Source organism: Pygoscelis adeliae, unplaced genomic scaffold, assembly GCF_000699105.1.
Source record: "Pygoscelis adeliae isolate BGI_AS28 unplaced genomic scaffold, ASM69910v1 Scaffold127, whole genome shotgun sequence".
NCBI lineage: Eukaryota > Metazoa > Chordata > Aves > Sphenisciformes > Spheniscidae > Pygoscelis > Pygoscelis adeliae.
This window is the reverse complement of record NW_008825208.1, coordinates 6,641,690-6,655,976: the sequence shown is the minus strand read 5'-3', so window position 1 is coordinate 6,655,976 and position 14,287 is coordinate 6,641,690. Positions and strand designations below refer to the sequence as shown.

General features: G+C 43.3%; 1 protein-coding gene across 2 annotated transcripts in view; it reads left to right on the top strand.

The window, feature by feature from the left end:
• The window catches only part of AKAP2 (A kinase (PRKA) anchor protein 2), a 150,863-nt gene that overhangs the window by 119,287 nt on the left and 17,289 nt on the right, over positions 1-14,287 (top strand). For both annotated transcript variants that reach the window (XM_009328969.1, XM_009328970.1), the window contains one exon: positions 10,176-12,564. In XM_009328969.1, the coding sequence (XP_009327244.1) occupies positions 10,176-12,564 (2,389 nt within the window). The remainder of the gene's footprint in view (positions 1-10,175; positions 12,565-14,287) is intronic.

Sequence of the window (14,287 nt, the reverse complement as noted above, 5' to 3'; positions counted from 1 at the left end):
ATAATGACTCTTTGGTTGGAAGAGGGGAGGGGAACAGGGGCAGAGGGACGGGAAGTAGTAGGTGCTGAAAGGGAATGTCTTATTCCCCGGGATTTCTCAAGTGCCTTTTTCCCAAATAAGGAATTAGAAAAAAAATCCTATCCAAGTTTCACTTTCAATGAAATATTCTCCTGCAGGAGATAGTGAGATGACTGTAGTGCTTAGTTTGTGTTATGAGCAAAGCTTAGATGAAGTTGCTAACTGCTCACAATGCCTGACTCACATGGTAGGTCATATTTATAGCCTGGGGACAGCAATGGCATGTGGAGAATTTAGCAACATCCTCCTTTTTAGACACTGTACACATTTGGCCTTTGACTAGCAAAACTGTTCTGTGGACCCTGTAGTCTGACTTCTTTTTCTGTTAAATATTACTTATTTGCTGGCCGTTTGTTGAAATGATGTGTCGGAGTCACCTGATCATCTTAGCTACATTGTACTCGTCATTTAACAATAGTGGTTTTCATTTTGTGGGTGTGTGTCTTTGAATGGGTATTTTTCTACATGCACCATCCGGAAGGTTAAATTACATGCATGCCCTTAGAGGAAGAGCCCTGAGAATTGCAGTCCACTAGAGTTACAAGGTTTTGGCTCTTGTGTAAAACCTCTAGCTTGTAGCCCAAATACTGTTTTTCACCATGGTGTGTTTCTGGAAGAGGGGACTGGAGTGAAAGCATTTTTGTGTGGTGGTTTCCTGATGGGCTCTGAGTGTGGTGACACATTGGAGACAGTGCCTCAGGGGAGGTGGTATGCCAGGCTCCTGTTGGAAGTGGCTTCTCTCCCCACTTGTGTGCATAACACGGCTATTGGCAGAGACTTCAGTTATATCTGTTGATCATTGTATTTTCCCCATTTCCACTTACATAATTCAAGCAATTTTTAAGCTAGGACTAAACTAGATTTCCTCTTTCTTAATGTCCTCTCAGTTTTCCTTTGATAATGTTCCAGTGATATGCTTTTGCCCGAGTCTGGAGGTAACAGCCTAAAATACGTTTTGGGTAAAGCTAAATATAATTTGGGACCTTTTTAAGCCACTACATGCACTTTCTTTATAGAGAGTTTTAGGGGTTTCTAGCTTTAAAATAACCTGATTTCCTTGACAAACGGGGAAGAAGGCAATCCATAGAGTGCTCAAGTCGGCTGGCTGGTTCAACCCTGGTACTCTAACCCTCCCAAGGCTCGCTGCCTGCAGTGAAATAAACATAGTCCTGCTCTTTGTGCTCCGGGCAGAGCAGGCTACCATCGGGTGAGATGCGCTGCGCAATGCACAGTTACCTAGGCATACCTTCATTTAAGGAGATTTTGCTGTGATGGGTCTTAACCTAATGGATGAGAGCAGCTGTAACAAGTCCTACTGGTAGAGGCAGAGCACCAGTAATAATTCTTAACCTTCTTCAGCTCTCAAAGAGAAATAGGTGCTTAGTCTTTTTTTCACATTTCTGAGCATCATTTGTTCCTTGAGCCCTCCCTGCAGCATCACTCCTAAGCGTCAAACTCCAGTAGGTCTTGAACAGCCATGCCCTTTAGAAGTGCAGCAAGTATTAACTAGGCTTTAGGAAATATTTAAAGGAAGTATGATCTCCAGCAGTTGGTGTTTGTAAAGCAGAGAAGTCAAAGAAAGTGAAAAATCTATCTTAGGCTTTGTTTGCAAAAGTCTGTAGGTGCTTGCTTCAGTTAAAGCATTCAGTTCCTACTATATTGCCCTTGAAAGTAAGTGGTGAAAGAGCTCCAGCATAGAGAGATCGTGTATCTGTGTTCAGAAAATGCAGTTTAGGCCATTTATGAAAGGTTTACAGAACTGTATCAGCCAGTGAAAGAATCTGTATCATCAGAAGACTTTAATTTAATACTAATACAACTCAGAAAGCCTACTTGTGTGCTTATGGCAGGTTTATTTCTGTTCCTGCAATGTATTAAAACAGTCTTCCTAGCAGCTGTAAGATCTGCTTGGAGAACGAGTGAACTGTGTGGCCTTTTGTCTCCATTTACTGCCTTCCTCCTGCCCCTGCCTAACCCAAATTCCTTCCTCAGGAGGTCCCTTTCTCATGCACCAAAATGATTAATATGCCAGTATTTTTCTCTAGATCTCACATTTACAGAGGAGGGTTGTAGCTCTGTTCTTTAGATGGGACAGGAACCCCCTGCCCCCAGTGAAAAGACTGAGGAATTTTGGAAATCCCCTTGTCTCATTGTTTTTTCGTGCAAGTGACCGTAAAGGTCACCCTTTCCTTGTGCTGACATTATCTAGATGGGTTAGAGAGTATTAAAAGCAAGGCTTAGTTTAACGTCCTTTCCCCTCCCCGCTGGGATTAGATCATGTTTTACCAGAGCAATTGTTCCATCCTCGACGTGTGTTGGGCAAATTTTAACTGCAGCATTTTGTGAAACTGATTTTTCATGCACACATTCAGAAGCCATGTTCTGCTCAGCTCAGTATCTATATTGGGCACTTTGTTAAGCTGAACATTTTCCTGTCCTTATTCAATTGGGATTTCTCCACTTTCACTTAACATCAAACCAGAGGCTGAACGTGAGAGAGGGCTACTAACAACAGAGCTGTGAGCTCTGAGCTCAGATCCAACAGCACCGACTGAGGGGAGCCTATCCAAGTGGACTCTGCAAATGCAACGGTTCATGGTACAGGACCTCATCTGTGATCTTCAGCTGTGAAGAATAAAGTCTCCTTCTATTCCTTAAGGATTGTATCATACCTTGTATTCCCTGCCAGGTAGTGGACAATTTTCTAATTGTGCAATGCTCCTTACGTGTTAGTTGGATACGGTGCTCTTCGTTTCCTCCAGCAAACGGTTGCATTTCCTTAGGTAGCATTGGAGACTGCTTCAGGAGATCATATTTACAATTTTAAGTGACTTAGAACCACATGCTCTGTAAATCAAATATTCCAACTGTTGGAAGCATTCATTCCTGTTTCAGCAAAGACAGATTTTAGAGACAAGCCATGGAAAAGTAAGCCTTAGGAAGAATGTGTAACAAAGTTAAAAAGTACTAACCGTCTGTGGTGTTGTGGTTGATTAATATGGTAATATGTTTGTATTGACATTGAGCCTAGCGCTGCCTCTCTGCAGCATTGGTTTATTTCCCATGCCCTCACACAGAGTGCACTGTCCTGGTCATTCTGTCTTGGGGAACTGAGTGAAACAATAGAAGAAACAATACTTAACTGTGCATTTTTCTGTTGAGACAGACGTCAATTTGGAAGTGAAAGGAGCATCAGGAGTGGGATTTGAACTGATGAGAGCAACGAGAGAGTTGAAAAACACATTTTTCTGGATGAAATGGCTTCTTAGGCATGCATTTATAGCTCTAATTCAGTTGCACTTTCAGGCTGACCTACGTTACAGGAAGCCAATATTGCAGAGAACAGGAGAATGGTCTTTTGAATGCAGCTTCTTGTACCTGAAATCATACTATCACCAATTCACTGATCTCTTGGGTACTAGGAGCTCCTGGTTCTCCCCATGTGTGAGAAATGCTATTCTGGAGCTCTTCAGGGCATCCTCTTATCTGGATGCTGATAGAAAATGAGGGGGGTGGAGTGTGGCAGTACCAAATGGTGCTGCAGTTTCTGAATGAAATTTAATCATGGCTTCCTGTAATTTCAGATTTGTATTTTGATTACTGTAGAACTGAACAGAGTTTTCACAGCAAAGCTAACCAGCCCCACACACTAGTATCCAAGTCTATACCACTTGAATATATACTGCTTTCCCTAGTGCCAGCTATGTAACCGTCATACTCTAATAACCTCTGTGATGTTTTTTCTTTATCAGAGGTGGTATTTCTTTTCATTCAGAAGTTAGCAGCCTTTTGTCCCTAAATATTCCTTTCCGTATAAATCACTTTGTCCATGCAGGTGCTTCATGCAATTACAGTTCTTCGCAGCAATGAAAATATTTAATAAAAAGTAGTTAGCCTTTCGGGTTGTTGGTTTTTTTTACAACAGCTGCACAAGCATTTGATTTAAAGAAGGAGGATATCTTTTTCCTTGCCTCTGTAGCAATAGTTGAAATCCAGTCATTAGGATTGCAAATTCTTCACAGAGAGACCAGATCTATCTTTTTAGGGAGTAAGAGAAAATAATTGGCATAAAGGATCGGGTGGCTTCTTACCTGTAGAAAACTGCTTCCACTTTACATACCTTGGAGTCAGTGGGAAGTAATAAGGGTTATTCTGAAGGTGGATCCTGGCTTGCCCAGGAAAAGCTTCAGCTGTTTGTCTTTGAGGGCACAGAAAATACTGGAGCTATAGAGGCATGTTTGGAAAAATACAGTATCATTCATTACGTGATCATCATTAAAATGTCCTACTGTACAGTATATGCTCATCATTAAAATATTCATAATTTTTGAGCCATTTTTCTCCATCCTTAATTTATTACAGCAGCAAAAGAAGATTGGACTTTGATTTGATAAAAGAGCTTTATAGTGTATCACATGGGGAAGCTGAAGCCTGTGGCTCAGCTGGAATGAAAAAGAATATTGCAAAGCCTTTCACATGCTTTCTGAGCAAATCCAATCACAACTCCTTCTCTAAAACAGACAAAAAAAGGACATATGGAAAACCACTCAGAAAATGTCACACAGCAAGCTCTCCAAGTAGCCACTTGTTTGGGCACTGTATCCCCACATCCTTTATTACTATTTGTATTCCAAAAGAGCCCCCCACTGCTTCTTAGGAGGAGGTAGTATGAAGTTGCATTGATTTTTAGACTGTACTCTTGTGATTTCTGAAGTGCTTAGAAGGAGATAAACCAGCTTTTCGTAAAGAAAATTTGCCTATTGTACTGTCTGGCTACCTCTGTCAAGTCACTGAAGAGTGCAGAGAGCGCTCACAGAGAATGTCGCTTGTGACACTCAATGCTAATACATTTTAGTCATCGGAAATGGTTTCCATCTGTGTATTGAAGACACTGTGTACTGCACTGTGAGAGGAACAGGCCAGGTTTTGCTTTTTGTGTGCAAGTAGGATTATGAATGGAAGTATTCAAGGGAGTGCCAGCATGTGCATGACATGTCTTAAATTCAACAAAATTTGGCAACAGGATTTGGGGAATTTCTTTTTTTTCTGAAACTTGAATTTTATCCAATTTCTTTAAGTGAAAAATCATAATCTTTTTGGACAACACTTTCCATCATATTTTTAAAACCCTTAGGAGTCAGTATAAAAATATCGTATGGAAAAGTGGGACCTTTTCATCCAGGAGCAAGAAGACAACACTTTGGTTTGGGGCTTTTTTTTTTTTTAATGAAAAGACATGGTTCCTGTAGGTAGTGTGAGTAGAAATCCCCTTCCTTTCCCTTAGCCCCCCACCATGAGCTGCATCCCTTTTCTTCTCCAGTTCTGGGATCTTTTTGAAGAGTTTTTCTCTGCTGCTGCTTTCTCTTAGCTCACCAGAATAGGAAATTTCCAAAACACAAAGTTTTTGACACATTTCTTCAGACTGCTTTCTGCAAAGGCTCCCACCTGGAACAGTCTTGTCCCTCCAGTGATGAGGGGGATCACCACTTTTTTGGACGTGGATGGGGTGGCAGCTGCCGTGGGAGGGAGGGAACGCACCAGCTGGCATGAGATGGGAGCCATCACACTGGTTTGGGCTGTCATTCCCGTCTGGGATGCGGTGGGATGGTGGCACCTTTCTGAGCACCTGTTGTGTGGTAGTGAACATGAGCTGTGAGGGATGGGTGCTAGCACCTTGTACGACTCTGCTTTTGCTTTCCTTACTCGTTAAGAACTGCAACACTTCCGTGTCGTACCATTCTTCTACAGAAAACGACTTCTCTAAAGAAATAATTGCTGTTTCTAGCAAGGGTGGAGCAATACCTGTGCTGGCTAGGGGTTTTCTCACTGGACAGGGTGGGTGTCTGGAAGCACAGAGGTGCAGATGACTTCTGTATCTTTGCAGTGCTTGAGACTGGCTCCATCTGTGACGAACATGGTGACTGCGTTCTTCAAAAGGATGAGCTGAATGAAAGCAGCCGCTCTCTTGAAGGTTTGCCAGACTCAACCCCTAGCAAATCCATCATTTGGTTCCTTCTCCTTTGCAAAGAGACATAGGAGAGGCAGGCCAAGACAGTAGGTGAAGAGGGAGATGATGATTGACATCAGCAGGGAGGTGTGGATTAGCGAGTCAACCATATGCAAATTTACACTATAGTACTAAAACTGCTAGACGCATGGCGGGCCCAGGAGTTAGAACCAAGAGCAGGGGGGAAAGGGTTGAACAAAGCACTGGCTCAGAGATCAGGCAGTGGGAGGAGAACTGGGTGCAGTGCAGGACTTTTCCAAAGGAAAATGAAATTTGAAGAAATGGGAAGTCGACAATGCTAATGACGCCAGGAGATGAACAGCATCAAAAGCCGTCCTGAGACTTGGCTGGAGTGACTGGTAGAAGCCCACAATAAGGAAACTGTGTTTTAGATTTTTTTAAACTATGAAATGTTTTTAGTTGTTTAATCTTTTCCTTTCTTCCCACCCCATGCTGTTGCTTCGGAAGAATGTCGTTGTGGCTCAGAATTGCCTCCCACTTGTTGTCATATGCATTTTGTGTTGCATCAAACAAAGGAAGGCACTGGCAGTACGTTTGCTGGGTCTTGCTAGTAGCACACCCACATTTTTTTCCTCCTAAAAGAGTTGATTGCCCAAACACTTACACTTTTGTAGACAAAGAATTCAACCAAGGAGGAAATATGCTAATAATTCTCTAAGCTGCTAATAACTGCAGTTTACTAAAGTGCAGCAGCATTGTAGAAATGACGCTAATTACCCCGTTGCATCTTGACTTAAACAGAAATGAATGCGCATTCAGAGACTGTGTAAATGTAACAGTAACTTCTGGAAAATCTGGGTCTAGATGAGCCATGTATGGGTATCACTGTGAATGCTGTATTGCTGACTACAATTAGGATTGAATGCAGCCCTTTTCCCATTTACAGGCCTTTGTAACGGTGCAGGCTTTGAAAAGCCTCCTCCCCGTAGGTGGCAAATACAAAGCTGTTGGTACATACTCATTACCGAGTAGCAAAAGCAGACCCCTGGCAAGATCACCTCCTTCTGCCAAACAGCTGAGGCAGGGGACATGGTGTCATCATCCCAACATGTGCCATTCTTCCAGACCCAGCCAGTTATCCTGGACAGGCTCTGCAGCCTGGACTGTCTTGAAAAGCTTTATTTTGTCAGCTGCTTCCATCCTTATGATCTTCTCAGTTATCTTCTTCAGGAAATTCATCAGTAGATTGACTTCTGCTCCTCACAGGAGTGTCTGGAGCATACTCTCATTGCCATGACCTCACAAAATTGCCCCAGATTCTGCCAGAATGTGTTGAGGGAAAAACCGGGTGGTTTTTTTAATCGTATTTTTTTCCTCCTCTACCATTCCTCCCTGGCTTCTCTCCCCTGCTGGGAGCCCTCCTCCTTGCTCGGCCACTAATCCCCAGCAAAGAAAGGCTCCCTCCCATAAGTAGCAATGTTTCCTCCTAGGTTTTACTGCATAATTCTCTGTCTTACTACATAATTACATGTGCCACACTAATTGCACAGACACATGCACTTTCAGAATTATGTACTGACATAAATGTGTGCCCTGATTAGACAGTTACGTGTGTATGCCTTAATTGTGAGCTCTGGATTGCAGCTATGATGAGAGGATGGGCTCTTACTCATTAAGAAATCGGTAAAATACTGCACCTGTGTTTCTGTTCCCTAACTTGAATACCCAAACGTGGTATGATCTGAAATGGTTCATACATTAAAGCAGTGATGGAAGTAGATGTGCTTTAGTGAATGGGCTCTCTGGGACAATCTGGGGCGAATTCCCAGCTGCATGGCTTGGAGGTACTAGAAGCACAGGACTGGGGGTCGTTCGGCTCTGCAGGGAGATGTGTTTCAGTGGCTGTGGTGCACAGCTTCATTACCTGATCTTCTGCATCCGTTGAATATGTGTTCTTACAGCTACAGAGGACATGTAGTTAGCTACCAGTGTCATAGTAGCTTTGATCTGTCTGATTAGAAGCAAATGTTAGCAGGAGCATGATGGCATGCTCATGGTTTGTGTGAAAGGGGACAGCCAGCAGTCCTGCACTGATGTTTATGTCTCTGCACAGACTGCTCCAGGTAGCAACGTCCACTGTTTTGCACCAGCAAGTCAGGCAGGAGAGATTTAAACCCAAATACCAGAAAGGAATAGCAGTCTTAGTCCTGTCACCTGAGTACCCATTGTGTCATGATACCTGGAGCTCTGCAGGCAAATCAAGAGCAATTCTTGCCCTTTCAGGTTAAAAGAAAGTTTATTCTTTCATTCCAGCTGTGCCCACTCAAAAAAGTAAGGACTTTTTATACTGGTTATTCTGTATTTGTTTGCAGAACATCTGATATCTTGAATATATCTTTAATAGGACTAAAGAAGAAACTGGCCACATTTAGATATTTAAATGGTGAAAAATGTGATATGCTTTAAGAAAAGCACTGCTAGAAACTTCAGCTGGAGAAGTTCTAGGTTCAAGAAAAAGTGAACCAGTGAAGTATGTCAAGTAAAATATATAGACAAAAGCAGGTTCGTTCATTTTTTGTTTTTAAAGGTTTTTCCCAATTTTTAAGCACAATTAAGAAGAAAATACCTAATGGATGAAGCCAACACTGTCTTTAATGGTGTACAACTACATAATTAGACAGAAAACTCTTTCAAAGTGCTTTTAGAAAGAGAGCTCTTCTGGCTGGCTGGCTATAATTCCTTAAGGTGTGTCGAATGCATTTCACTGCCTATATAAACCCAGAGGCAATGTGATTGTTGAGGTCACTGGTAAGTTCCATTGTGCTCCTAGCTGATCATCTTCTGCTGCAGTGTGTACTAACAGCATGCAGGATAAGGGACAGCAAGGCGGGCGTGACTAGCAGACAACGGTGCCCTTGTTGGGTGGCCACTGAGTTCACAGGGTTTGATCAGTGCCGTTTGCTTCCCAAGCCCATACCTCACACATAGAAACATATGTAGAAAGGGAGGCGGACACCTCAGATACCAAGTTTCTGTTTTAAAATGTTAGTCAAAGTGAATAGATGCGTCACTTTTGGTTTTCAGGAGTTAGGAAGAGTTAGCAAGAGTTAGAAAGTTCTTTTTGAAGAATAATGTTGAAAATGCACTCTTCTTTTCTTTCGGTGTTACTTTTTTTGCCTTTCAGCAGTAAAGAATTATTGAAAAATTCATTGACATGTTACCAGCTTAATCAAAAGTTCCTTCAGACTTTACTCATGGGAGGTTCAGTAGACTGCTTGATGGGTAAAATCTGCCCATACCAGAACATAAATAGTGTTTTTTTCAATACCCTCCTTGAGAGCAGAGGCAACACATCAGGGAGAAATATGAATCCAATGCATCTGCACTGCAGATCAGAGCAGTGGGAGGGAGGAGAACATGACTCTGGTCCCTGTCATGCTCCTTGTGGTGGTCTTCATGCCGTGGGAGTTGCAAACACTTCCTGTCTCCCAGGTCCAGTTGGGTGTGGGTTTCCGTGTGGGATGGAGAAAGACCCCATGTCTTTCCACTGCTGTGTAATTCTACCCTGTGTTTGATGACCAGGATTGATCCACTGAGAAATGAACATTCCCTGCTGTTGTTATGTCCTTTTTCCTAACTTGGGATGAATCGCCTACTCTTCCTTCATGTTAGTGTCTGTTTCTGCAAAACAGGGACAGTAATACTTTTCATCTGTAGAAGCATTATAAGATTTCCCTTAGGTGCAGAAAGCATTTTTAAAATACCAAGATGATAGGTGTTGTGTACTGCATGCAGAAACCTTTGAAGAACCTAAACTGCCAAGCCATTAATAACTTGGAAATCCGAAGCTCATTTTTAGTGGCATGAAATAATGACAAAGTGAGGATGGTAAGCAGATGGGAGATACTTAAATGAAAGTTTGTTGTTTTAGTGCCTTGTCCAGCTTGTGGTAAGGTAACTTTCTATTTTTTGTGTTAATGATTTGCCTTGCCTTCCCACACTCTGAGGGGCTGCTTTAATCTCAAGTTTCGGAAGTGCTAGGATTTGCTTTCCAGATGGTGTTTACACTGTGTAAAATAAAATGTTGCTTTTTATGATTTCATCATAGTTTTGTTCTCTTTTATTTCAGAAATCTTCCAGAATCCCTGAGGATGACATCAGGTTGAGAAAAAACAGAGACCAAAACTGTGCCAATTTCTTGGAGCCAGCTACTGTGCTTGCTACAGAGGAAGAGAAAATGGAAATTGAAGTTCCAGTTTCTGAACATAAAAGCATCACCACAGTGGCTTCACCACATCCCATAGACAATCCAACCCACTTCTTTTCCCCTGCTGCCAGCCACAATGGACTTAAGGACAGGCATGAATCTCTGGACAGTGAAGTTGCTAAAGAGATCAGATACCTAGATGAAGTGCTGGAGGCAAATTGCTGTGATTCTGCTGCAGATAATACTTTTAATGGGACATCCTCCCCTGAACCGAGTGCAGTCTCCATTATGGATGGCTCAGAAGCATCTGTTAAAGTCAGTGATGATTCAGTACCCAGTGAAAGGGAAGAAAATGTAGCCGACAAGCAGGCACCCTTGGTAGTTGAACCACGTGAAGCTAGCATAACTGATGAGAACCTGAAATCTAATGGCCATTCCTTGGGTGGACTGAAGGAAGACACTAGGGAAAGTCTAAAGGTGCCAGGAAGTCCAACGTCTTCAAACAGTTCTATAATATCCTCTAAGGATGGAGAAACAGCTCTTACAACCCTTAAGAAAGAGGCTAAGTTTGAACTGCGAGCCTTCCATGAAGACAAAAAGCCCTCAAAGCTCTTTGAAGATGAGGAAGAGAAGGAAAAATACAGGGTCCGCAAAGTGAGACCATCAGAGGAAATGATGGAACTTGAAAAGGAGAGAAGGGAACTCATTAAAAGCCAGGCTGTCAAGAAAAACCCCAACATTGCTGCCAAGTGGTGGAACCCTCCCCAAGAGAAGACTCTAGAGGATCAACTGGATGAAGAGCATCTGGAGTCCCACAAGAAGTACAAGGAGCGCAAGGAGAGACAGCAGCAGCAAGGTGCAGCACCAACATCCCCCAAACAGATCAGCTGCTCCTTTGTACCAGAGCCAGTCAATATCAAGAAAGAGGATATTGTCACAGAGCAAATTGACTTCTCAGCTGCCAGAAAGCAGTTCCAGCTGATGGAGCATTCAGGTCCATCTCAGGGTCAGGCCACACCGAGGCGGTCAGGAACACCCAAAATGTTCTCCATCAAACCCTTCTACAAAAGCCTCAATTCTCCGCATGTAGACAGGCCACTGTCCTCTGTGACAAGACCTGTTTCAGTCTGTGGGCAAACAGGACAGCTTGAGGGTAACAATGCCACTGTTGTCAAAGCACAGAAGGTCTTCTGTACCTCAGAACACGATACAAGTGCTCAGACTACCGCTGCTGACCCAGTAAGAGAGTTACCATGCAGTGATAGCCCCAGAGTTGGACAGGCCTCAAAACTGTGGGCGGAGGATGGAGAATTCATGAGTGCGAGAGCAATCTTCACGGTGGTGAAGGATGATGGACAGGGCGTGCTAGACCAGTTCCCAAAGTCAGCCAGCGCCTCCTCCCCTCCAGAGGAGCTTGACTCTGGTTTGGATGACTTGTCTGTCAGGTCTCAGGATACCACCGTCTTGGAGACCCTTTCCAATGACTTCAGCATGGATAACATCAGCGACAGTGGTGCCTCCAATGAGACCATGAGCGCCCTGCAGGAAAGCTCGCTGGCCGATTTCTCCCTGCCACAGACCCCACAGGCTGACACTCCGGTGGAGTGCAGGGGCGAAGGCATCTCCAAGTCATTCAGTGATCCAGGTTGTGACTCGCCCTCCTCCACCTTGGCAGACTCCATGCTGATTGACGACCAGCTGGAGTACCACGCTGGCCTGCTGGTTCAAAACGCCATCCAACAAGCCATAGCTGAGCAGGCAGATAAAGCAAACTGTAAGGAAGAAGAAATCCCAGCGGAGGAGGAGATCTCAGTCAAAGAGCAGCCAGCCACCACCGGGCCAGCTCCAGCCTCCAAGGAGCAGCAGAACCCAATGTTTCAGCCACCCCAGGTGTCTTCACCTGTTCAAGACAAAAGGGACACCATACCAAAGACTTCAAAAGAGGAAGACTCAGGACTCAGGGAAGGGAAGACTTTGCAGCAGTCGCCCGTGTACTCAGCCAGCCAGCCATTCCTTGTGGAGGAAAATAGGCACGAAGTCAGCTATTTCAGCAAGTATTCAGAGGCAGCTGAGCTGAGGAGCACCGCCTCCATCCTGGCAACGCAGGAGCCTGAAGTGACCGTGGGCCCTTTCAAGTTACGGTCGAGGAAGCAGAGGACTTTGTCAATGATAGAAGAAGAGATCAGAGCTGCCCAGGAACGAGAAGAGGAACTGAAGAGGCAGCGGCAAGGTCTGCAGTTGGCACCCAGCCCTGTTATGAAGAGTGCACCACCCATGCCCACCAGAACCGTGTCTTACAAAACTGCACCAGGTAAGAGCACAAAGCGTCAGAGGGAAAGTGAAATGTGACTGAAGGGTCAGGTCAGATTCAGTCTTATGTCATTTTTGAGTGAATACATTGTTTTGCAGGGGGCGGGAGGGTTGTCATGACTTCATCTGCCTGGAAACTGCAGGCAGGAGAAGGGCATGGGACAACCTAACTTTCCGTCTGTGAGCACTCCTGAAGACATTTTTGTTTTTTCCAAAACGTAGCACGGAAGTAACTTACATACCCTGCTGATTGTGATGAGAAAACCCTGCACTCTATTCATCCCCTGCCACACTGTAGTGTGATATGTCTATCACTGTGCGGCTCAGACCACCCACTGAAATTTAGGATCATCACAAGGAAGGACAACAGCGGTTTTTGCAGCTGTGTGGCTATTTGAAAGACAAACATACAAAACATTTTTAATAGGCTTTCTGTTCTCTTGCATGTCATTAAGGAAGTGCAACGGTAGTGGGGATTTAAAGATTTTGGGGGCTGGCATCAGATTTCTTTTTGTGTGTGTCTGTTTTGCTTTCTGTTTTCAGGTATTTCTTGGTCTTCTTAATGAAGTTTGTCTGGTAATAAGATCTACAGAGCTGTGAGTTGCCATGTATTTCAGCTGGTGTCATTCACTACTGAATTAAACAGGCATCACAAATGAAATGCTTAATAGATTCAGTAGAAGTCCTCCTCTGACTGATCAGGTTCTGGGTCCTTGTGGTGGCATTCACAGTGGTTACAGCATACCACTCTCCTCCTTCCCCTTTTCAAAATATAAAATCAAGCACTCATGCCTTCTTAATATAACATAAAAAAAGAAATCTAAAAAAAAAATAGAAACACATGCTAGGCTTATTTCTGTGTAGTGATTTTTATGAATATAGACCTGCATATTCTTTGCAAGTACTTAGAAGTTTTTGTTAATAGTGATCATTGTGAAGAAGTATTAATTTTACCCAGAGTACTTAAATTCCGTCCTTATTTCCACTGGTGTAAATCTGAGCCAGTGATGCCACCAAAAATGGTGCAGGGTGATCCTTTTCTTTTGAAAATCATGGCAAACTTGAATAAGGTCTGGATTTAGTCCATTACCCAGTCTGACTGTGAACTTGCAGTGTTATGCAGCACATAAATAGCTAATACTTGGTTTTGTTTCTTCTGCAAAGAGGATGATTTTAACCTGTTTCTTGCCAAAAAATGTAGCAAATGTCGATAATTTCTTTGAAGTGCTATTGTTATTACTCCTATAGAACAGCATTTTTGATAGGGAGTCTTCATAAACTGAGGTGTTTTGAGCAATGTCTGACACGATGTGAGAGACAGGGCACCACAGACTTCAGCTAGGAGGGCTCATTGTGTAAAGGTGTGCTCATGACCGCTTTCAAAAACACCATCATCTGTAGCTGCAAGTGCTCGAAATGAGGCTGGTATTGGTTGCTTTTTACTCACAAGTGTTGCTGGAAGGGCTGCTGACACTAATGCTTATTTTAATGGAGCATCTGGGAAAAGTGTACTTCTCATTCTTATTTCTCTACACAACAAGGCATTTACTTTGTGTCTGATGTTAAAACATTCATTGTAAATTACATTCTAGTGAGAATGATAAACTTGTATTTATGGATATGAATCATTCCAGACAGTTTCCTTTAAATGTCCAACTGCCATATGTTCAAGAAAGAAAATTGGGATCTATTAGCCAATGACTCAAGCTACTGCAATTTGCAGC